The sequence below is a fragment of the Poecilia formosa genome, unplaced genomic scaffold (assembly GCF_000485575.1).
Source record: "Poecilia formosa unplaced genomic scaffold, Poecilia_formosa-5.1.2 Scaffold61, whole genome shotgun sequence".
NCBI lineage: Eukaryota > Metazoa > Chordata > Actinopteri > Cyprinodontiformes > Poeciliidae > Poecilia > Poecilia formosa.
In genome coordinates, this window is record NW_006800000.1 from 118,093 (window position 1) to 142,474 (window position 24,382).

Genomic DNA, 24,382 nt, shown 5'->3' on the forward strand with positions numbered 1-24,382 from the left:
CACACACACACACACACACACACACATTCATGCATACATAGCAGATGCCCCCACATCCATTTATTAACTCATGTTGCTTTGTTATTGATCTTTAGTCTGTTAATGATTATGATTATGCTCCTGCAGCTCCTGAGGTTACATGTTACATGTTGTGCAGGAATTTGATTCAGTTTAGATTCTCGAGACATAATTAGATGAAAAATGGCGTTTCATTTAATTGTGCTCCCTGTCCAATTCAGTCAGAGTTACAAAAACTGAGCACTTGCACAACAACATGGAGTTTCCTATCTAGTGAAACAGCTGTCAATGTTATTATCTTGTGAAATGTTTTGAGTGGTGGCAGATGAACCCTTATTGACCAGTTGACCTTAAAACAACCTAAAAGAAACAATAATGAAACTGTCACTTTTAGCAACTCATTTTGTCCAGTATCAACCACTTGTACCTCTTTTTTTCATTGTTCTAAATTCTCTGATTATTACACAATAATAATTACAATGGATTAAGCTTGATTGAAAAGTCTTGCTTTGTTATTTCGGGGGGTTTTTTGCCTCAGTTTTTTTCTTCTTTTAATACTAATCTCTGTGAGTTCATTGGGAAATCCCAGATTACAAAAATGGCCCCAGTTTTAAACATAATAAAATATTTATGGTGGTTTTAATGCTCCAGAATATAAATGTTTTATGCAGTCATCAAATCTAATAGATGTTATTTCCCCGATTTGAAAGCTGTGTCTGATTTGGAAATTCACATTTCGCTCATTTCATGTTTGAGTTGTTGCTAAGTGAAAGTAGCAGCACTGATAACAAAGTAATTTGATTTTGTTCATAGATTATTCACTTAAAACAGTTACCAAAAGAAAGTAAGAGGCTGTTGTTTCCTCTTTCCATTTATTTGATTGTGTGTTTTTGACTCAGATACATAAATATCAAACATTAGTTATCTTGTTTGTGGTTTGAAAACAAGCATGTGTATCTACATGCACACAAACTAACATGGCCAAAAATACCTTAATTGGGATTCTGTGTCAGATCTTTGTTTACAAAGTAGAAAGTTAATTTGAACCTAAAATACACAATAGAAAACATCTCTTATCATAGAGTGGTGTTGAAAAAAGTCAGTTGTTGTAAATAAAGGTGATCTAGTCTCTAAAATACTTTATATCTGTTTGATCTGTTCTGATTGAAATTGTCGGACTTCACACATTTTTCTTAAATTTTATTAGATCAGAAATTGGTAGAATAAACACAAATGTAGTATAAATATTAAACACTGAGAAAGAAAAATGGAAATACCACAGTAATCATTGATTGCCCAAATGTTCGAAAGTATTAATTTATTTATATTTGTTTGTTGTTTTAAAGGGAGGTGGGTATTAAGATACATAGCTTTTTGAGCTACATATCATGCTATAATGTTATTCCTGTTTGTATAACATTATAGCGTTGCTTTGATTCTTTAATGCATGTTTGAGAAATTATTTAATCTCCCATGGCAACCATTTGGAGGTCCATAAACACCTGGTCTCACCAGTGTCGCCTTTTCCACGCAGCTGCAGTCTCTAAGCTGAGCTTCTGCCTCACATAACACCCCTCCCCCACTCAGCTCCTCCAGACTAGTGGTAGCAACAATTAGGAAGCATCTGGTGGACCTGAGAATCTGCTGAGGTCATCATAGGAACTGCTTCTCAGTGCAACGCTCCAAAGAATGTTGTAAACAACTTAAAAGAGAAACGTTGTGATGATGTGATGAAGGCCTTGTGTCAGAAAGAGCAGGGACTTCTTAAAGAGACAGAGACCCAATTTCAAGGCGTTAATTTGCGAAGTCACATTTCTTTTAAGTCATGTTTGATATATCAGCATTTTTATAACAGCTGAAGGTGAAATAGTTACTAGATTATGCTATAATCTAGTAGTGCCTGAAAAATTTTTAATACTGCCCCTTTAAACTGAGATCTGGCGGACAACTTAAAAATCGGGTTTTACCCATTCAGAATAAACATCTTTTTATGTTCTTGTCAGTAGGGGTGTAACAATACATGTATTTGTAATATTGGTATAACTCTGTCAGTATCCATGTGCACAGATTGAATACAGCACTGTTTTGTACTTGAACGTACAGAATGTTTATTTGCAGAGCTAAGCGCACGATGCAGTTTTATAACTTCAGACAGCAACGCCAAAAGAAAGCAAAGATGATTCCCAGCTGTTACTAATCCGTGGCCTTTGGGAACATCAAGGTTTTCCTGCAGCTACAACAGAGAAAGTAAGGTTTACTGAACCAAAACTTTATCTCAGCGTATGCATCTGTGAAGGAATGCTGCTCACTCTGGACTTAGCTGAATTTCACACCTGAAACGATGTAAACACAACTGATGGTAAAGAAAAATCGGCTCCAAATGGCTACTCGTAGCATCCAATCATCCCAAACTCCATACGTCTAAATTGCATTGGAGTAATCTTTGTTGATGAGAGGGGATTGTCCCAACACTCGGACATACTGCATTCAGCTAGAGCCGGGTTGCTAGATTACTGAAATATTTTAAAGCAACTCCAAAGTGATTTGAAGATGTTTTATTCTCAAATATGTGCAAACTCTTATTTAAATTGAAGCATACTAAAAACCCAAATACATATCAAACCATAATGTTTGTAGACATGACACTGTTACCAAATGAATATTGGCATGGATTTTCTTTTAGATTTTCTTAGACTTTTTGAAGTGAGAATCTTAGAGGTTGGTTTCAGCAGTGAACAATCCCCATTTACTAATCACTTAAATCCCAACTTGAGATGCTTTCTTTCTATCCTGGTGTAATTTATATGGATCAACACTGCTAGATTTATATAAATCTGTTTGCTCCTTTTATGCTTTCAATATCACCAATTTATTGTCAGATCTGAGGTTGCTAGAAGATGTGAAATCTACTAACAACACAGCATATTTTCATCACCAACAATTTTCTTGTCATATTCTAGTTTTTTTTTTTCTTTATTTACATAAGTACACATCATGACAGATTATAGCCTGGTATGCCATTATCAAAAACTATCATCTAAAACCTTAAAGATCCCATACAGTAAACAAAAAAGCTGTACCTCTTGTTGTGTTTTGATTGAAAGATTGTCTGAATTCTTCAAGAAATGTAATAAAAAATGTTTATGTCACCATTGACCTATGAAAGAAACTCCAGTTTATTTTAATAAATCAGTCTTTATTTCAATATATAAAGTGTTGATTTGCTCAGAAACTGCTAGAAATGAGCCAGAGCAAGAACACAGAGATGGAGTCTGAAAAACAGAATTCATGCACAAATATGATGAGATTTGCTTTAAATCACAACATTTACATATGAAACCTTTGGGAGTATAATCCATGTACCACATTGTTTCCTAATCCCTCTTTAATTACTGTGCTAGAGTGGGGGAACAACAAGGCTAAAAGGCCCAGCTCGGAAAATTAAAACTCAGACAGGGTGAAAAATAAATGTTATGTCTGTGCACACATCGTCGCATCATCCCAGAGAAAAAGAGCAAAGGTTTAAAATGCAATTCTAACTTCATTCTCTCCTTCAGTAAATCTTGCTGCCCTGATTATAACTGTCTTTTCCATTTTGTCTTTTTACCAGGAATAATTCAAAGGTGTACCCCAGTCAAGTATCACTACTCCTCATCCATCCTTCCACGGAATTTACCCATCAACATCACAAAGACCATACGCCAGGATGAGTGGCATGCTCTCCGTAAGTCTCATAGACTTTCTCTGTCTGTTTTGCCATTTTTAGTCACCTAAAAATGACTAAAAATGTCATATATCTTTCTCATTTATCTCTTGAGCTTGAGAATGGTCTGGGACCAGTCTTGTTGGTTTTGCTTTGCACATATTAATTACATATGGCTTTCTTTCCAAGTTGTTGTCAAACAAATCAAACTTTCAGTAACATTTAATTTGTTGTCCTTAAGTATTTTAAAGCCTATCTCCTCCCTCTTGTTACACAGCAGCAATGGCGGCTGTAATAATTAGTGGTGTGCCATTGCTCAGGGAATAAATCAGCCGTCCTCCAATCAGAAGGTCAATTATTCATTCACTGATTATCTCACTCTATTTGTCAGGGAACATGTATAGCGGCAATTTGCTCACTGATGTATTCAGCATCTGTAGCTTGTGTGATTGGCAGCAATATGCACTTTGCATATAGAAAAAGAAATCTGGTTGAATCACCACATGTGGTTTATTTTAGTAAAAACGTTTGAACAAAAAAAAAAAACTTACTTCACAAAGGAGAACTATTATCGTCACTGTAACAATAAAAAAGTAGGACAGAATGCTTTATTACGTATAATACATTTACGTTAAACCTACATCAGCCCTTTCATGCATGAATTGTGCTCCTTTGTGTCAGGATTTTTTTCCAATTTTTTTTTATTTTCTTAAGGCATAAAAAAGGTAGGAAAAAAACATTTGTAAAAAAAAAAAAAAAGTTTTTATTTTATTTTATTTTTTTAGGCGATCAATTGTAATTTTCTCTAAATACAAAGTTGTTATTTGAAAAATCATCAGTAGTATTGTTCTTTAGGGGTTATCTGATGTCACAATATATATATTTTTTTACCTGGAAGAGTCGTCTACAGTAGAAGGAGGGACCGGGTTGGTCGGCATGCTTTTTTGTCTGTTGGCCATATTGGATTTAACAAAAATAATTTCTTGCATTTGCAGCTGATGGCCTGTAGTTGATGGTGTATTTTATGATGCATTAGTGTCCACTTCAGTGATCTGTGTGCATTTGTAACATAAAAATCCACAAGAAACACAAGAAAATGGCTTTTAGGTAGCTGTCCACTGTAGTGATTGCTATGCATGAAAGGGTTAGATACTTCCTCATGAAACTCCTTAGAGACCAACACAGTTTCACAAGACTGTTTAATTTATAGTATTATGCAAAACGTTTGTGAAATACACACGATAAATGTGTTGACCTTCGCTTTCATGTTGGTGAAGCACCTGTCAGAGCAGAGCTCAAAGAGGAGAAAAAAGATTCAGGTTTTGAAATTAAAAGATGTGCCCTAAAGGCTAAAGGTGACCCACCAGTAGCAGAGCTGACTGAAAGCTGTAATTCCTAAAATCACCAGAGATGGAATCCAATTTAGCGTGTTGCTATGAGAACGCCAATGTTATGCCATCGAGTCAATTCTGAATTATATAATGTTGAGCTTGCCCACTTTTACCGAAACAAAGCATCCCCAAGTCATGACACCTGCACCTCCATGCTTCTCAGTTAGTGAAGGTTATTTTCTGGAGTGTTGAATTTGAATTATGCTAAACATGTAATCTGATGTCAAAATCTTTGTGAACTTTCTATCTGACAAGCTTTAGTCTGGCCTTTGTGGTTTCCTTAGAAATCAGAGGCTTTGTTTTTGCAGACCTCCTATGTAGGTCACACTGGTGCAGGACCTTTCTGAGCATAAAGGCATGTACTCCTTCAAAAGATGCAACAATGTTCTGAAGGGGTTCTCTCTGCTTCTCTGAGTTTTAAACATTAAATTTCTTTCAGAAAATTGGAAGGCTTCTCATCATGTTGACCTGATATGCCTGTTTGTGATTTTAGCCATTTTAAGTGGGAATACATGTGGGGACAACCTATTCTGTTGCTAACCATTAAGTGCATTTTCATTGTTTTTACAGAAAAAATGTCTTCAATTTTGGTTGCTCATTTATATTACCTACAGTATAACAATTTTTTGTCACAGGCCAAACTCCACAGATTTTAGTTAGTTTGGTAACAAATCAGTTGAGTCCATCAACTCCCCCGCCCACATCACGTTATCACGGTTCATGCATAATCATGACTGCACACATTTACAAAGCGCGTTGACCACTTCTTTAAAAATGTATATTTATTGCTCTGTTTAGTGACGCCGGTAGTGAAGGCTGATACAGGCAGATTAGGCAATGCATATGATTCTTTAATCAAGCAAAGGAAGAACATACCTACTTGGACAAGCAACAGAATAAGTGACGTAGCGTTTGGGAGGTCAAACTACTGCAGCAGAGGAGTTGTTAGTGATGGACAGTGCAGGATCCCCTCCCTGGGCATGTTAATATGGAGTTTTTGTTGCTATTTTAGAAAGACAGGTGCCACTTTTTTGGGTACACCTTGCAAACACGATGTTGGACTCCCTTTCTTTCAGAGCAAGTCTTAATTTTTATGGGATAAAGATGTCCGAAACATTTTTGGTATATTTTGATCCATGCTGACATGGTAGTGCTAATTTAATTGCTGCACATCCATTATGCAAATCTCTCTGTTCCATTACATCTCAAAGGTGCTCCATTGGATTTAGATACAGTGACCGAGGGATTAGGACTAGGCAACAAATCGATTGTATCTATGAATCCAATTTTCTGTTAATTATTTCACTTTTGGAAAATCTAGATTTTTTTTCTAAGTCTGCCCATGACATATCATCTTGTCTTACACCCATATTTTAGAGTTTGGATTTAGCTGGATTGTGAATTCAGGTCAACTCTCAGAAGGGGATGAAGGAAATACGTATTTAAAAATATATATTTTCTGTCATTTGTAATGTGTTTTTAAGAAAAGAAAGACAGGAAAGAAGAAATTAAAGTTGAAAATCGCATTTGCTTAAAAAAAGAAAAAAAAAAGTAAATGCAACCAGTTACTGGTTACATTTACTCAGTTACATTTGCTTGAGTAACTTCTTGGCAAAACAAATACTTTTAAGAGTATTTTAATACACTGTACTTTTAACTTTTATTATGAAGTATCATTTTATTATGAAGTATCATTTTATTATGAAGTATCGGCACTCAGGATGCAGGAAGGATCCATGCTTGCATGTTGTTTATGTATGTTTCACTGGAGCAGATGACACTTTTCTAGTCTGATTTTATCCAATTTTGGTGACCCTGCATAACATGTATACAGGTTCTCACTCCTGCTAGGAGTGGCATCCAGTGGCATGTGACGCTGTTGTAGCTCATGCATGTCAAGCTGCAATGTGCAATGCTTTCAGAAATAGTATTCTGAATAACCTGGTTGTAATGCGTGTTTATTGAAGGTACTGCTGCTTGTTTATGATCTTGAACCAGTCCTGCTGCGTCTCCTCTGACCTCTGAAATCACAAAGATATTATCGCTTTCATTGGATATTATTCTCTTTTCAGACTTTTCTCTGTAATCCTGAGAGAAGGTTGTGTGTGAAAATCCCAGCAGTTGAGCAGTTTATTACATATTCAGTAATAAACTGAGAAATCAAAATTTTTCCCATTCAGATTCTCAGTTTTAACATGAGAAATTTTTCTTCAACATATCTAGGTGCCTATAAGCATTGAGTTGCACCCATGGAATTGTCTGATTTTTATTTTATTTTTTATCAAGCAACTACAGAGGTTAACTTAATTAACAATAACTTTTTCAGAGGCAGTGTCAAGATGTTGCATGGACTAAACTTTCTTCCTGTACCTATATTTTATGTCATCCAATCATAATAAGAAAAAGTTGTTTAGCTCCTTCACTGTTTTGGAGGTGTAGCTGAAGAACGACTCAGTTTTGATCAGCTGTTTCCTAATAGAGCCACAAGCATCACTTAAAACATTATTATTTGTGGTATTTATTACCACAACATTGTAACTGACCACACAGAAAGTCCAGTACAATTGCACAAAACAAATAGGAGCATTTTTTCTTTCAAGTTTCATGTATTTGTGGTTTTCATTCATATACCTAGCAAAGATTTAAAATAGCTTTACTTGAACCAAAAAAATAATAATTTCTGATGTGAAAATAAGACTATGCTTTTGGCTTTGAGGCTAGAACGTCTCCTTGCCATCACCCTAATTTTTAGCCTCCTCGACCGATTATCTGTTAGATTCCAGTTCAGACTCTGAATCCACTTCAATAGATTGCTAAGACCAATAAACTGTGGAAACAAATGATGGTTAACCAACCATTGTGGGACTAGACAAAGAAGAAAAGCACACAGAGATTGCAATCCCAAGCGACCACAACATCAAGAACAAGTAAGATAAGAAATGTATTTTATTCCAGTCACAAAACTCTTCTGTAGATCTTTAAATAAATCTTCATCAGAATTAGAAGTTTGCATTTGGTATCTAGGCTCCGGTCTCTTCACTCCATGCTGCTCAACATGTCACGGAGTGATGGGCACATCTCTGCTTCCTTAACATGTCTTGCACAAGTCAGGAAGTGAGGAGGGGATATCTGACCTCGGAGCTCGGGAGGGGGGATGATGGGGTGGTGGAGGGGCTGAGAGGAAACAAGCAAAAGCTGGCAGCAGCAGCGGCTGGCCGGCCGGCCGGCAGGCAGGCAGGCGGAACATGATGTGCAGAGTGCAGCAGAATGCCTCGCAGCTTAAATAGACCACCGAAAATGTTAGACTATGCTTCATATATTCTGCAAAGTGTGTGAAGGATCACAAATGAAGCAGCAGCACAGCAGAAGTTGACACACCTAAACTAGCTTGTAGGTATCGCCTACATACATGCACACACCATGAGAAAAACTTGTGTCCCCTTAGATCTTGATAGTAAAACCTCCTGAAAGCTTAAAGACGCATATTTGCAATGAAGCTTGCTACGATTGTAAAAAAAAAAAAATGATCGCACCCGTCCTAAAGAAGCATTTGGTTCGTTGTAGAAAATAAATTTATTTTATTCTTCAGATTCTTCCTCTTTGTGTGTGTTGTTTCTTCTTAAAGTGTTTCAGGTTCCTTCAAGTGTCAAACCATTTGTATGTTAGATGAATTGGTGACATTTAATTGACCTCAGATCGAATGTGTCATGGTTTTTGTGCTCAGATTTTTAGTTTTTCCTTTTTTTTGTTCTTTGCTCATGAATTTACATAATGTTTGCATATTCAGGTTAACATGGGTTTATTAGATTCTTGGCTTGTCTTTGTTCACCTAGTGTTTTAATTTCTCCCAAAAATACAGGTTCACTTTTTCCTCTTGATCTTTGCACACTAATCTTTAAACATGTAAAGATTAAATGAGTAGTTAAATCCAACTTTTAAAGTTTTAAAATTTGTTATAACACCTCTCTGTCCAAACGCTGACTCTGCAATGTTTATATCCCTCTAGATCTAAGAAGAATGACAGCCGGCTTTGTGGGCATGGCCGTGTCCATCATTCTTTTTGGTTGGATCATCGGAGTGCTGGGATGCTGCCAGCAGCATGACCTCATGCAATATGTAGCCGGCCTACTCTTTCTCATGGGAGGTACTGCGAAAGCACGTACACACACATCCGCACACTTGCATGCAGACAGAATCTGATTTTCATCCAGTTACTGTGTTTATCTGGTGACGGCTGAGAGCACATTCGGGCTAACATGAGACAGCAGATCAATCGCTTGCAGTAACGCGATCTTGCAGCGCATGAAGGAATCTTAGCAATCGATCAGGAGTCCCTTTGAATCACCTTTGGTCTCTTCTGCTCACACAGGAACATGTTGCATCATCTCCTTGTGCACATGCGTGGCAGGAATCAACTTCGAGTTGTCCCGCTACCCGCGCTACATGTACGGCCTCCCTGAAGACATTAGCCACGGCTACGGTTGGTCCATGTTTTGTGCCTGGGGGGGCCTCGGCCTCACATTGCTGGCCGGCTTCCTCTGCACTCTGGCTCCCTCCTTGAGCACGCCCGCTCGCACGACGACCCACAAACCGAGGCAGGAGAACGGAACCGTGTGACATGAGGTGTTACACGGAGACTGACCCACCAAACGCACAAAGCACACCTTCCCATGTTTAACTCTGAAACAGTTCTCGTGTAATCACCGTATCACCACACCCTCAACGTGGCCATATCCTTTCAGTGTACAGTGTGCCTGATCTGTGACAAAAACGCAACAAAATAAAAGACAAACTTCACACATCAAAAACCCCCTCGATGGACCTTCAGGAACATGAAGAACAACTTGTACAGCAGCTCATGAGTGGGAAACGGCTTCAAAAAAAGCCCTCTTTGTTGTTGTTGTCTGTTTTGATTTCTGAGATGCTGATTTTTCTGGCGCTTTAAAGAGAACAGATATCTCTGAATAGAATTACTCTTAAAATGGTGCTCTTTGAAACAAATAAAGCCACTTACACTCCTACGAAGGAAACACACATGCAAACACATATCTTCTCAGTTCCCCTGGAGAAATCTTGAGAGAAATCCTCAAACAGAAAAAAGTCAACAAAGCAAACATCAGTCCAGAACATCCTGCCAGGACTCTGATCTGTGTCATTGTTTGTAATGAAGAAGAAGAAGAAGAAGAAAAAAAACGAAAAAAAAACAGGCGTTTTGTTGCTCATATCTTAGTGAAAAACACAAACTGGTATGAAAAATTAATCAGCTGTATAAGGTTGCGGCTTGTAAAAATATTACACCAGTGTGATATAACACACTAGAGAGAATTAGCCTCGAACATCGAGGAAAATGCATTTCTATGTAGAGCCAGATATTTGTGTGAAATTAATATTCTTCTTTTTTTTTTTTTTACTTTTCTCTCCTAACAGTAAACGAGGTTAAGAATGATTTGTAAACCCAAAAGCCAAGTAAAAAAAACAAAACAACAAAAACATGAAAAATATGACAACAGAGAAGCTGCTGAGCTCTGACCTGATGTTGACGTTATTGCTCATGCAGCACCGTTGCTTGGTGACAGATTAATAATAACCTGACAGAAACCAAGAAGCGAAACCAAGCTATTAGCTAAAGAATATGTTTTAGTTGTGTCTAAAACATATTCTTTAGGGTTAGGGTTAGGGTTAGCGTTTCCGAGACTTTTTAGTCTCGCAACCGCTGAACACAAGCACATTAAGCTATTTCGGAGAGAACAAGAAAAGCAACGGTGGTCATCAGTGCAACACCACACTCATGATTTCCTAACCTAATTATAGAGATGCTGTAAAGTCAAACATTGTGAGAAGGGCAAATATCTCCATATCATTTGCAGCACAGAAAACAAGCAGGAAACAGGCAGCGGTGCTAATCATATGTACTGCTCCCTTTGCAATTAGTGACACTCCTGATAAAGATCTCTAAAACGTCTTAAAATAAATAATTTATTATAGCACCATCAACTGAAAATTTTCAGAAAAAAAAAAAAATCGATCTTTAATCTGTGTACATCTACACAGCCGGGGGGGTGAAACTCACGTTGAGAAATAAAGTGCTTTTTTTTGTCTGTTTTGTAGTTATTTGTACCCTTAGCAATTTTTCTGAAACTTAAAATTTTCTTCTTTTATTTTGTATATTAATCGTTTTAATGTTTTTGGACTCAAGCTGCAGGTTGAATCCTAGCGTTTGTCTTTCTGCATAAACTTTTCTCCCTGTGCAAGCGTAGGTTCCCTCCAGCTTCACCCCACACTAAAAACATGCCTGTTGGATTAATTGACTTCTCTAAGAAACCAATTAAAGCCCTGACAAGAAAAGACCGAGTTCAGACAATGGATGGTTTCAGAACTTTTAATTAGTAAACTGTTCCCATTTACCTGGAATATAAATTTAATGTGACACCGACGTACATTTTATTTAGCCACCAGGATGGATAAGCACCCCGGCTTATTTTACCGTTGTGCAAAGTAAGGCGGATGGTAAAAAAAAGAAAATAAAGAAAAAGTCATTACTAGAGCACTGCAGCAAATATTGGCATCTTGACCTCACTAAATCTGCTTATTTGGGTGTGATTCTAGAAAAAAAATCTTCCACCATCATAAATGTAGGGATGTGCAGTTTTCCAAAGGCTACCTGGACTTTATCTGAAACTGTTCTTAGGTTTAGTAGATCAAGACTGAACTTTTTAGCTATATTCCAGATGTGTCTGAAAAAAAACAAACATGTTTGGAAAAGCACCTCAAAAGCTATACATATACGATACTTTCTTTTGCAAAGGCTCTTGAAACCTTCCTAGAGTTACTGGAGTCATGAACTCTTTGAGATGCCAGAAAATTCATCCAGAGTTTCAAATGTTTAATGATTCAAAACATTTGTCTGAATCAGGGCACAAATGATTCCCCCGACACAAAATAGACCTTCTTCGATGGATTAATTGTTATAGAAAATGTCTGATGAGGTGAAGAAGAGGCGGCTTCAGACGAAGTCCAGGACTAAAAACATCCTCTTTCTATAAGGTGCAATATTGTGAAATACAGTAAGAGAGAATTAAGTGCTGATCTATTGGCAAAAAGGGGTTTTGGAGAGTATTAACAGCAGGGGTGCCAATAATTGTACCGCTGATGATTTTGTGAAAAACATTATTTCTCAACATGGGTTTTTTTTTTTCTGCTTGATTATGGCGGGTTTATTTAAAAGCTTATTTAGATTTCTTTTATGCTTCTTTACCAGAGGTGCCAGAAAATGTGAAGAGGGTTATGTATATTATAAATGGAGTTTACTTAAAACTTAACATTTGTGAAGATCCACAAAATCAGAAGTAATGCAGTGTTTATTCCATAAAGCAGGCTTAAGACTGAGGCTAGGGTTACCGATCTGACAGTATCACAGTGTCCCTTCTCAAACTGTAAAATATTTTTTTCTATTAAGCAAAAACAACTTTTATTGTGTACTAACTTTTAAAATGTGAAACTTGCAAAGGCACAGAAAATATCTTATCACCCATCTTTGTTTTAATTTGTCATTCGATTTTCATTTAAAAAAAAAAAAAGCAGTAAGTAACTAGACAAATCTTTGTTGGAAAGCACAACATCCAAATACCAAATAGGTTTTGTTATTGGATGCAACACATGGATTATGAAATATCTCTTTTTTTTAATTAGATTTCTGAAGACAACAAGCTGATGGGTACAGGTGGTGTTTCAAACTCTTGGGGTTTTCTTATTTAAATTGGCAATGAGGATAGAGTTTAAATGATTAACACTTCATTTGTTAAAAAAAAAAAGAAACAAACATTGTATTTGTGTATTATATGATTAAATATTGTGAATAGCTCTGAAAGTCATGTTGAGCCAAAAGGATTTAATATTCAGCTTAAAGGAAAAAGAGACTTATTTTTATTTTTTCCCAGTGGTCATTTCAGGTATTAGGAATTAACAGAGAACATCACCTTCCAGAGATCACAACTGTTTCTCACTGACTAGAACAACTTCATTAAAAAAAAAATACAATAACTTTCATCAGTGGTTCATGATACAAGTATTAATGTCAGGTGTCGATTGCCTGGTATGGGTCTTGATCATCCTTCTGTCAACTATGTCAAATAACTCATATAAAATAAGGTGTCATAGTGTGTTGACAACACTTTATGTGATGTTCAGTCCTTCCAGTATTGCCATTAACGAGAAAATTAGCTAACGCATGACTGAAACTTGTACCGTCAGTGTGTGGTGAGATCTTTGCACTTTGCTGCATCATGTAAAGGTCAGTGAGCCTGGAGTGTGAGATAGATATGCTTTTATAAGGCTACACAAGGTAGCAAACAAAGATCAGGGCATGTGAGGAGCCTCGTTCCACGGCGCGTGTTCAGGGTCCAGGCTCTTGTATATCAGAAGCTCTGAATATGATATATGAAGATTTTTGTGTAAGATTGTGACAAAGAAAATTGACAGAACGCAACGCAACAAGATGATTTGGGTTTCTCAAGTTTTGAGCTCACACCCAAACTCGTGTGTATTGATATAAATATAAATGAAAACAGTTACAGTAACTGTATGTATAGGTCATTTACTACAAGTATTAGGTGTTGTGTCTCAAACACAGTTGCACACCGCCCCCTCAAGACGTTTTGTACGTTGTCGGTGGGGAAATTTGACTTCTCTGGCCTTGATGTGCCATCTAAGTTTTACAAATATCGTGAAGCACAGAATTACACCGCCCCTGACTTGATAAAAAAAAACAAAAAAAAAAAACAAGAACTGCAGCACACCGTAGCAAGACTCTCAAAATATCAAAAAACAAAAAACACTTGAAAACAATTCAACTCAGAAAGGTTGTAAAATCCTTCTCAAGTGGTTCCCTCCTGCGTGTTTCATGAGGAACTTTGTAGTGCGAGAGAAAACGCCGCCCCCTCAGAGTGGCACGTGTTTCAGTAGCACAGCTATTATTTTCTACAGTTCATTTATACTGGGTGCATCCACTTCAGATGTTGTGTGGGATTAAAAAAGACATTACAGTCTTGCATGATCTCATTAGTTTCTTTCAATATATGATAAAAAAAACAAATCTGTGTCCATTTTTAATTGATTTATTTTAATGTAATAAAATATGTATTTATTAACATGCTGTGCGTGCTGTTTCTTCTCATCTGTGCCTGCTATCTGCATTACCCTCAAATGCAAATTATCCTTGTTTGATCCGCTTCTAATTTCTTTTCCTTTCAAAGAGTAAATACGTGACAACTCCAGTCTTACTGAGAAAGCAGGGGGATATTTCTATTAACGGATCTGCGGCGCTGAAACTGGAAGCAGTTCTTTGGAGTGCGGTCCAGAAGAGCGAAGCTGCCGGGGCGAGGCCTGGCCTTTTGTCAATGAGGACATGGTGCCATCTAGAGGGAGCTTTTGAATAGAGTTGATGGAAAGCAGAGCCAGTGTGCTTTGCTTTCATCATTGTACAAAAACACTGTCGCTTAGTATTTGTGTGATAAGGATAAGATTTTTCCACAGCACTAGCGTAAACTATTGGAATACGTATTGATTTTAAACCAGTGATTTTATAACCGCAGAATTACATGTAGAAAAAAGTGCAGTGAGTCATTGCTCCTGGTCTCTTTTTCAAGGTCGACTTTAACTTTCACTAGCAGAATAACTGCCTGTTTTTGACTGTGCAGCAACACTTTAAGGGTAAGACGAGAAGTCATGGCTCATAGACAGACAGAATGGTAATATATATTTAAAGGAGATATGATAAAATTGATGAAACGTTTTTAAAGATATTTTTATTTTAATCACAAGTCAATTGAAACTGGTCATCATTCGAACAGGTTAATAATAAACCATCAACAGCAAACCTCTTAGTGATCAGACTAATCTATTGGTTATATCCAAATAATAACATCAAACAAAAGAATAGAAACAAAACACATCTACTTTAACGAAGAGTTCGTAAGGGAAGAGAAGTAAATTCAAAGAAAGAACACTTTTGAGGTTTGATAGATTCTGAATCTAGAAAGTTTAGAACATTAAAAACAAAAACTGGAATGTAGGTTGATTAAAAAAAAAAGACATGATTTTTCAGCAGAATAACATACAAGGTAATTTTTATCATGCTTGTTGCTTTACTGCTGCAGATCTGTCATCGTGTTGTCATGGAGCTGTCTGTAGTGATGTTATAATCACACTAATACTTATGCCCTAATACAAATTTAAATTATGTTTGCCTTGTCATATTAAACAGCCAATAAAACTAGTTATTCCTCTTTTTTTAAACCCCTGATTCCATAAACAACAGAAAGACAAACACATGGAGCCATTACATTTAACCATCTATTGTTGGCAAGACCTGTTACTCCAACATTTAGCATGAAGAAGAACAGTTTGCATTCATACTTAAACATAATAGTCATTATTGAAATATACAACTGATCCTAGATTATTTGTGGTTTATATTAATCAGTTCCTCGATCGTAATACTTCAGACCATCCAGATCATCATGGCTACTGCTACAGACAAAGCTAGTGCGCCAGTAAGCAGCTATTTCAATGTTTATCCCTGACTTATCAATGTGTTCTGCTTTATTACTCAATGTAAAAATAAAAGCAGTTAGTAGAAATGTTTAAGTTAGCTAGAATATATTTTATTTCCTCATAAAAAAAAGCACAGATTCGTTAACTATTAAAGTTCTTAAGTTAGTAAAAAAGAAAACCCATCTCAGATATCCTGAAAGGACAGTCACCTCTGTCAGTGATGCATAAAAATAGGGGGATTTTGGCTTTAAACACTGAGGTAAAAAAATTAGGTTCAAGCTGTTTTATTAAAATAACTCTTTGAGACTCTATTTCTTTCCCCTGTGGTGAACACCAACTACCATATAGTTTTCTGTTGAAACGTTCAGGCCAGCGGGTTTTAATTTGTCCCGACAGACCCTGACCTCAGGCCTTCCCGGCGTCCCTCTTCCTGCTCCTCCCTCGCCTCTGCAGGGGTCGTGTTTCTGCAGGTAGCCTATGAAAGTGTCCCACCCACCGCCGACACGAACCATGACATGATGCTCATTCAGCATCTGCAAAGGTGACACGAGAGAGGAAGGTCAGTGCATGTTTGGGGATTCTTATTTATATGAAAAGCAGGACATTATACACACACATACATGCGTACAAACACACAAAACACTGTAATTATCACAAGCTTCTTGGACGTGTAGCTCTGGCAATGAGGACCAAATAATCTCTTGGGCTGCTTTGTCCAAATCTCATTAAACCAAATGAAATTGCAACTCAAGGCACCAGCTGAGCACACATGCAGCTCTAATCCAGACATAAGCATGCATGCTCACACAGACACACACTCTCACTCTCACACACGAACATGTGTAGATCTGCAACACAAAACATACAAAAGCTACTGGCAAAAGAAATAAGGAGACCAATGCATGACCAGGGTATGTGATGATTGTAGTTTCAGTGAGGTGAGTTGAATCTCAATCAAAACATTATTTATAGATTTCATCAAGCCTTGTAAAGGAAGAAGGAATTAAAATGAGTGCAGCACAGCCTCCCAGGGGACCTTACAAACCCATCCGTTTCCTGCCACTGTCCACGACTCCTCGCTCACCCCCTATGCCCCCCCTCACGCCTATCACTAATAAACCCTTCATTACTAAACCATTAAAATTGTGGTAATACACACGGATCCTCTCCTCTCGTGTGCAGATGTGTGTTTAACACGGCACACTGGCAGCCAGGGGCGGGAGTGAGGGGGTGAATCGATGCTACAAGCAAAGACATGCGCAAAGAGACCGACCAATCGAGCAGCTTCAAAGGAAACTCCAGACACGGTTTGGCTCAGCTGTCATCCTGCGGATTAAAATGTTAAGGTTGACAGGGGTCAAGTCTGACATGCTGGATAAACATCTCATCAGTCACCATATAATGGGTCTGTCCTCCTTAAAGTCATAATTTCTTTTCTGGTTTTATTCCTACATTTTGTCAGCTAATAAAACTAGAGGTGTTTGACTTGGCATCTGTACCCCCCTGTATTTATCTGCTTTAATCTGATTTTAAAGGGGCCAAGTATTTTACTCCCCTTTTTTACCAATGTGATCGTCGGAATAAAAGATGCCATCCTGTGATAAAATATTCTGCAGAAGGTCCCTTTGTGGACTGACCCGTCTGTATACGTGTCACCCCCGGCTCGGTTTTCCAAACAATGTGTGCTACGTCTGCAGCCCGTAAACCACAGTCTGGATTCCCATGTGTCCTCCTCCCTGGCTGCTCCATTGATTCTTTCTCTCCTCTCCTGCTGAAATATGCATGAGTGTGTTGGGGGCCGAGGACAAACACTTGCCAATAGGAGGCAGGCTTTAGCCACATCCACTTCTTCTGATGTTGTTTTGAAATCGCATCCAGAATTTACATTTAATAATAAAGAAACAAACCAAAATGAATGAAATGATGAATGGTAAAGTTTCATTCCTGAAGTACGAATGCAGGTTTTCTCTTTTTCCAAGACGTCCCACTTTGCACGAAACACGATTAGCAGAAATCACAACTTCCTTGGCTCTGAATTATCCATCTTAGCTGCAGTATGCATGTATGCAAAACTATGAAACTGCATCATGACCTAAAGCTAACTGTATGTTTTGATTCCTAGCAGTGTTTGCATTCCAACAAGTTAGTCTTAGGTGGGGAAGATGGTGAACTTGTGATAACAACACCAAGAACAGTGAGAACATTTTAAAATCTCTGGCGCTCACTTGGTCTCTTTGAGTAAAGAATTCACGTTAAAGCTTGTTGCTTTCATGACATGCTAAGGTGGCGATGTTTGCCAGTGACGACTCAGCAATAGATGAAAATGTATTGTCAAAGCCTCACGTTGCACTTATTTGTTCTTAACTCAGAAGTTATGAATAGTAATAAGTCTGTATGCAGACTTAGTTTAGACCAAAATCTTTCAGAGTAAGTTCATGTAGCAATTAGCAAATGCAGCTTAACTTTTGAAGCTTAAGTTATCATATCTATCTCATAAAGTACATCTGTGAAGCCATTAGCTCACCAAGATAAGACGCTTATCATGAGTTTACTTGACAGCAGCCTAATGAAATGTTGACACTGTATCAACTTCCATTTTTAGATGTTCTTGATGTTCTTTAGATGTATTCCCAACAACAAAAATCCTTTTTTTTATTTAAACAAGTGTTTATTATTTATTCACTTTTACATTAATTACTTAATTTTATAATTCACACAGTGTATACTCTTGGCTTCTTTTTCAGTCAATCCTTTCTAATGTTCTCCATCAGTTTTAGGTTCAGAAGTTAACATGGGAAGACAAAGAGCAGTGAGATAATTTCGTTAATGTTTTACTCAAGAATACTTGACAGGGGCTGAGAGAGTTCACAAATAAAGACAAGGAAGAAGAAGGATTTTCCTCCTTTGATGGTTTCACCCAGACGCATCATCTTCAAAACAGGATTTCTACAACATGAAAAACATAAATGAGCTTCCGCGACGATCCAGGGGTACTAAAATGCATTTCCTTTCTATGGACGCCATCAGTCCGTATCCCTGCTACAAAGCTGAAGGAAAACCTAATTGGTTTCAGAAAGAAAGGAAACCTTTCCTCTTTTTCAACACCAAAGAATGGCGAGGCACTCCACAGCCAGCATGATTGAATAGTCTCCAGAGGGAATAGAAGGAGGGGAGGCAGGAGGGGATGGGTGTGAAGTTTACACGTGAGGAGGGGCGGTCATGCTCCGCCGCTCATTAACAAGCTGTCTGATTAAAGCCCCTTGCTAATGACTTTGCCTCGGTAATCAATAGTATGTGCTCTTTAAAAAGGTTTGCACACACCGAGTGCTCTCCCAGAAGCAGTGCAGGGGTTATCATGATGTATGCTAATTGAGGTGTATGGCATGTTTCCCTGCACACCCAGAGGCATCAGCGTGCTTCAAGGTAACAAATGACATGAGGGCTGATGGGCCGTGCCACTCTGTTAGAGATGTGGTTGCTTGACAGCAGCCATGTGAAAAGGGAAAAGCAGAACTGTAGTTGTTGTCTAAACTGGTAATTATGGTTGAAAACTGACAGCTGGACACAGTTCTGTTGACATTGAGATGCTCTAAGAAAGGATGAGTGCAACTGGCACAGCAACACGTGCATACTGCAGAAAACCCAATCTTTAAAATGTTGCACAAAATAAAATATCTCACTGTCTACGTCAAAATACTTTGACCTGCTTTGGTTAGTGTATTATCGCCATTTTAGCCTTGGCTGACAAACGACTGGTGTTCATGCTGTATAGCTGAGACGTTTGCTGAAAAGAAACTGCTGTGCTTTGACTTAAAGGTGTGTTACAGGTGCAACAAAAGATATATCTGCAATAATTTACCTCTGACTGTGCCAAGAACCAGTTTAGAAACTATACTGATTCATAATGTCTTCAGTGACTTTAGCCAGTGACCAAAATTGTTAACTTGGACTGTTCTTAATAGAGGAAATATTTTTCTTATGCTTCATCTGCAGAGCTGACGGCATTCAGACAGTATGTCCTGCAGTCAGCCATAGTGCATTAATGCTATTTATTTGTGTAGATGGGTGGACGCCAAAAGCTCGACCCTCATGCTTTAAACCTCCTTCACAAAGATGGTTGAGACTCCCAAGTGGGCTGCCATTTAAACCGCACGCCAGGGTCACGTCTCTGCACACTCATCCTCAGAGAGCCGGGTTTGTTTTTCCTCCAGGTTTTGTACTCTTCGCTGAAGGTCTACATCCTGAATACAATCTTTGTCAGCTGAATCCTATTCTGACCGTTGGTTGCCAAGCAACCCTGCCTCCCATTCCTTGAGCCTCTATACGGACGCATACGAGTGGAGCATGACTGAAGACGGCTGAAAGGCACGCAGTTGCTGAATTTCAGCTGCTTTGACACAATGCACTTGTTGCTAACTGGATTGTTGATCAACAGATCAATACTTTACTTTGCATTTACTTTGCATTTAGATGTTTTTATAAATTATGATAGCATCGCAAAAAATCTCTCAAAGCCCACCTGCAGGTATTAGTTGCCAACAGTAGCAGTGTTGTTTATTTCTGCTGCTCTTTTTCCACGTTTTAAGGTTGAGTTTTGTGGTTTTGCTAGAATCTAGTTCTAGTCTTGGAGTTTTGTATGATCTGTTACTTCTCACTCCCACCACCTGCTCTATGTTACTAATCAACTTGCCTGTTTCTAATCACGCTAATCACTTTTGTATTTGTTTATATACAGGTGCATCCCAACAAACGCACTATATTTATTTTTAAAAATGTTGGGTATATAGTTGTGCCAGGGCTTATTTCTGTTAATTTAAATACAGAAATGTTGGGCTACAGAAAAGCATATCCATGTTTTGTACAGCATATGCATTCAGAGTTTGGTCGGGGTAGCTTTCATCTAAAACTCTACAACCCTGTTCCTTAATGCAGATATTTGTACTTTTGGCAGTGTGGGCAAGTGTCAAGTACTGCTATAAAAATTAAATCAGTCACAAAGCTTTAAGTAGCTGATGAAAGGAAGGAATGTTTGAAAAATTTCTGGCAGACGACTTCACTTAGGATGTCAGCTCTTGACATGACACTCAAAGTCATCACTGACTGTGAAAATTTTCTCACTGGACCTAAAGCAACGTGGATTCTGTGCCTCTTCACTGTGTCCTCAGACTCTGGGACAAATGTAACACAAAAGTTGCTTTTCTCTAAAAATCTTAGCTGAGAAACCGTGGTGTCTTTTCTCTGCTTGGCACAGATGAGGCGCTTCTCTCGTCTTCTGGAGCAGAATTAGCTAAATCAAGGAACGCCATAGTTGTAGCTTTTGTCCTGTGACTCAAATCAAAGTCAGCTTTTTATGATTGTTCGTCAAAGTCTTGCACAGCCTTTGCTTCACAATCCTCTCAAGGTTATGATTTACGAATGTTTGCTTGAGCATCCTTTTTCTGCCAAGCTTTTTTCTTCCACTCAACTTTCTGGTCACATGCTTGGATAAGATTTATTTGTATATTTTTCAGACTAAGTTAGCAGGATTCTTACCCGTAAATACAGAACCTTGTCCCCTACGCGGTAGCAGCCTTTTGGCTGCTTCTCAACAGGGAACCTGGTGGGACAGCTGCAGGGAGGATTTTCAATTATGTTTCTCACCTGAAAGAGATAAAAAAAAAAAAAGTCTGCCTCAGGGTCAAGGAAGTAACAAAATAAGGCCAAACAAAATAAATTTCACTTTTGGAAAAAAATAAAAAAAAAATGCATACAATGTCATCCAAAATGCTTGTGCTGACGCTCCTTCGGCTTCTGGACTTGTTGGAAGAACGAGTGGTTTGTGCTGCTGGTTGGGAGGGGACTTTGGGAGTCTGTTTGTTTTCTGTGGCTGGGCAGGCTTCAGCAGAGGATCCCAGAGTTTGGTCTGTTAGGGGCGCTGACAGCAGGGCTGAAGCAGATGTGTCAGTGTTGCAAGATGAGGAGAACAAAGGGGGTTGTGTTGAGGCTGCGCTCGTACAAAGGCTAGAAGCTAAGAGGAGGGGTTGGGGAGGGGGCGAGGATGTAGGCAGAGGGTCTGTGGTGGCTGATGGAAGATCAGAGGCAAAGGAGGTAGTGAGAGGTTCAGGCACACAGGTTGTGTTCGAAGTGAGGGGGGCAGGTGAACGAGGAGGGGAGGGGGCCGAGGGAAGGGGCAACGTTGGTGGTGGTGAGTACAATGACGCTGGATAAAAAAAGCAGAGAGGAGATGATGGAGATAAGCACCCAGCCTCCTCTCTTTCTATCTCTTTTTCCAGTTTCACCAGGCCTGGTGGCTCCACTCCATACCTGGCAGTGAGATGTGACAAAACAATCAGAATCCGAATCAGAACGGATGAATCAACATAAAATCATTTCATTTACTTCCAGTCAGGGCTTGGTGTAACATCAAATTCCACTTGGGTAACAACAAAGTAAACCTGTTTGACTGTAGTGAAAGGTGCAATTCCCATATGAGCTAAAAGCAATGAGTTGTTCTTGATTATTATTATTACAACTCTCACATTCACTCATTTTGATATTTTAAAATTTTATACCCAGTATAATTGGATATCTTTTGATGCATCAAAAAAGTAAAATCCTAAGCTAAAATTTAATTATTATTATTATTTTCTCACAACAGCACCAGGGCAGCCTGTCCCACCAACCCCCGAAAAAAAAAAAGAAAAAAAAAAAAGTCTCATTTTAACAATTTTTATTTGTAATTTAGCACAGTTAAGGTATTTTTTTTTATCTACTCCCTGAAAACTTGCCAAGTTTAGTTTACCTGGCTGCAATGCGACCCAGCTCCATCAGGCAGAGGCACACCTCCCAAGGCTGCTTGTGTAGGACTGCATCAAGAGCAGAAACAATGACAAGAAGAATAGAAATGTGACTCGCATGAAAGAAAAGATGTTTCTGGAGATAAAAGTCTGTTTTTGACAAAAGGAAACAGGAGCTCCACCTGAAGCAGGAGGGGAAGGAACAGGGAATATCCTTCCTCGCTGTGGTTTCCTATCTTTAAAGGTGAACAGGAATTCATGTGGGTTCCCTCAGATGAGGGCATGGGGGTGTCAGAGATTCACTGGCCGTAAAAATCTCTGCGGCTCCCCAAGTCTTCCCACCAACATGACTTGGGTTGTTAAGGTCACTTAGTTTGAATTAAAACACAATCCTATTTTAATCGCATAAGTCGCATGAGTCAAGCATGAGGTTTTTTTTTGTTTTTTTTTTCATTGCAAAAGAAACACAGAGAGAGGAAGCTCCATCATAATTATACTTCCTGTGGATTTACCTCCATATTATCATTGTCATTCATCTCTTTCTTATTTGGGCAGGCCCAAGTTAGGGGTGTGCAGAAAAACGCAAGTAAAATATTTAACAGTACTGGGTGAGTTTCCATCCTCTATGGTAATTGTAGAGCAAGTTTTTATTAAATGACATCACAAGACACTCCTTTTGAAATGTGAACGTCAATCAGCAAACCATCTGCTGACTGTATAATATTTGCTCTCTGTTTATAAATCAGATTATAACCACTTATCGTATTCATAGCCCTCTTTGTGTAATCACCCAGATTTTCTGTTGTGATCTGTGATCTTCTGGACTCTCATTTCCCTCATTTCAAAACTTTAGTTATTGCCCGGCCAAACAATTGTTTTGTTGTTTTTGACTCAAAGTTAAAACTCTCTTCAGCTTTTGAGTAGAGATTTGTATGTTTTTAGTCAAAACTGATTAGAAATGAAAACGAAAAAATACATATTTTGAAAACACAAACTGAATTATCCTGGTACTTGTCATTTTTAAATCACAGACGTCCCTTTTCTGCATGTACAGTCAAGTTTAAGTTCATGCAATCGCAGCAAGGTAAAATGTCAAATACTGTGAAGTTAGTACTAATTTAAATTGTACTTAAATGCACAATAGTTTGTCAGCAGAAGGAGAAACACGTCAGAGTTGTTTTATGGAGAAAAAAAATCCAGATTTAACTCACCCAGATCCTCAGACTCAAAAAGGTATGCCTCTTCAACTCCAATCTTTCGACACCAGTAGAGGAAGTTGGCAGTATTGTCTCGGGCGAAAAAGGATCCAGAAGTTGCATCAGCTCGCCACTGGATCGCTCTTCTGACAAAGGCCTGTAATTGTTTTAAAGGTATGAAGTGAGCCTGCAGTGGGTATAGGTTTACCTTTTCTTACAGAAAATTAAAATTAGTCTTCAGACAGTTCTTAAACCTACCTACATATTGGGAAACAACACGCACACACACACACACACACACGCACACACACCCCCGCACACGCACACACACACACACACACACACACACCCACACACACACACACACACACACACACAAACCATAAAGCTGTTTTGATATAAGTTGCTGCTGCATTCTCCAATGTGCAGATTGGTTTGTACACAATAAAAGCAATTTAGAAAAAAAAAGATATCTTGTCAGAACACCATAACAGAAAAGCACACTGGACAGCTTACATTTATTAGTTTTTCTTACAGTCTGAGACCAAATAACCTTTTATGAGCAAATTCAAGTAAAATAAAACAATTTTCTTGACATAACTTGGGTGGGCCAGGTTAAATAAGTTTAAAAAAGTCAAGTCTGTTTTAGATTAAAAAGCATATATTGGTCAATGTACAGGAACCTAAGTAGTAAAAACCTGAAAGATTCAGTCTATCTATCTATCTATCTATCTATCTATCTATCTA

At 38.2% G+C, this 24,382-nt stretch overlaps 2 protein-coding genes across 2 annotated transcripts in view; one reads left to right on the plus strand and one right to left on the minus strand.

The window, feature by feature from the left end:
- Positions 1 to 11,629, plus strand: part of tmem276b (transmembrane protein 276b) — a 12,641-nt gene extending 1,012 nt beyond the window's left edge. Inside the window, exons 2-4 of the mRNA XM_007554012.2 lie at positions 3,629 to 3,742; positions 9,119 to 9,256; positions 9,482 to 11,629. Of these exons, the coding sequence (XP_007554074.1) occupies positions 3,629 to 3,742; positions 9,119 to 9,256; positions 9,482 to 9,729 (500 nt within the window). The 3' untranslated portion in view covers positions 9,730 to 11,629. The remainder of the gene's footprint in view (positions 1 to 3,628; positions 3,743 to 9,118; positions 9,257 to 9,481) is intronic.
- Positions 11,630 to 12,305: 676 nt separating this feature from the next.
- Positions 12,306 to 24,382, minus strand: part of LOC103139412 (growth arrest-specific protein 2-like) — a 13,709-nt gene continuing 1,632 nt past the window's right edge. The window contains exons 3-7 of the mRNA XM_016672475.1: positions 23,651 to 23,792; positions 22,445 to 22,508; positions 21,414 to 21,966; positions 21,196 to 21,303; positions 12,306 to 16,196 (exon numbers count right to left, since the gene is read on the minus strand). Of these exons, the coding sequence (XP_016527961.1) occupies positions 15,972 to 16,196; positions 21,196 to 21,303; positions 21,414 to 21,966; positions 22,445 to 22,508; positions 23,651 to 23,792 (1,092 nt within the window). The 3' untranslated portion in view covers positions 12,306 to 15,971. The remainder of the gene's footprint in view (positions 16,197 to 21,195; positions 21,304 to 21,413; positions 21,967 to 22,444; positions 22,509 to 23,650; positions 23,793 to 24,382) is intronic.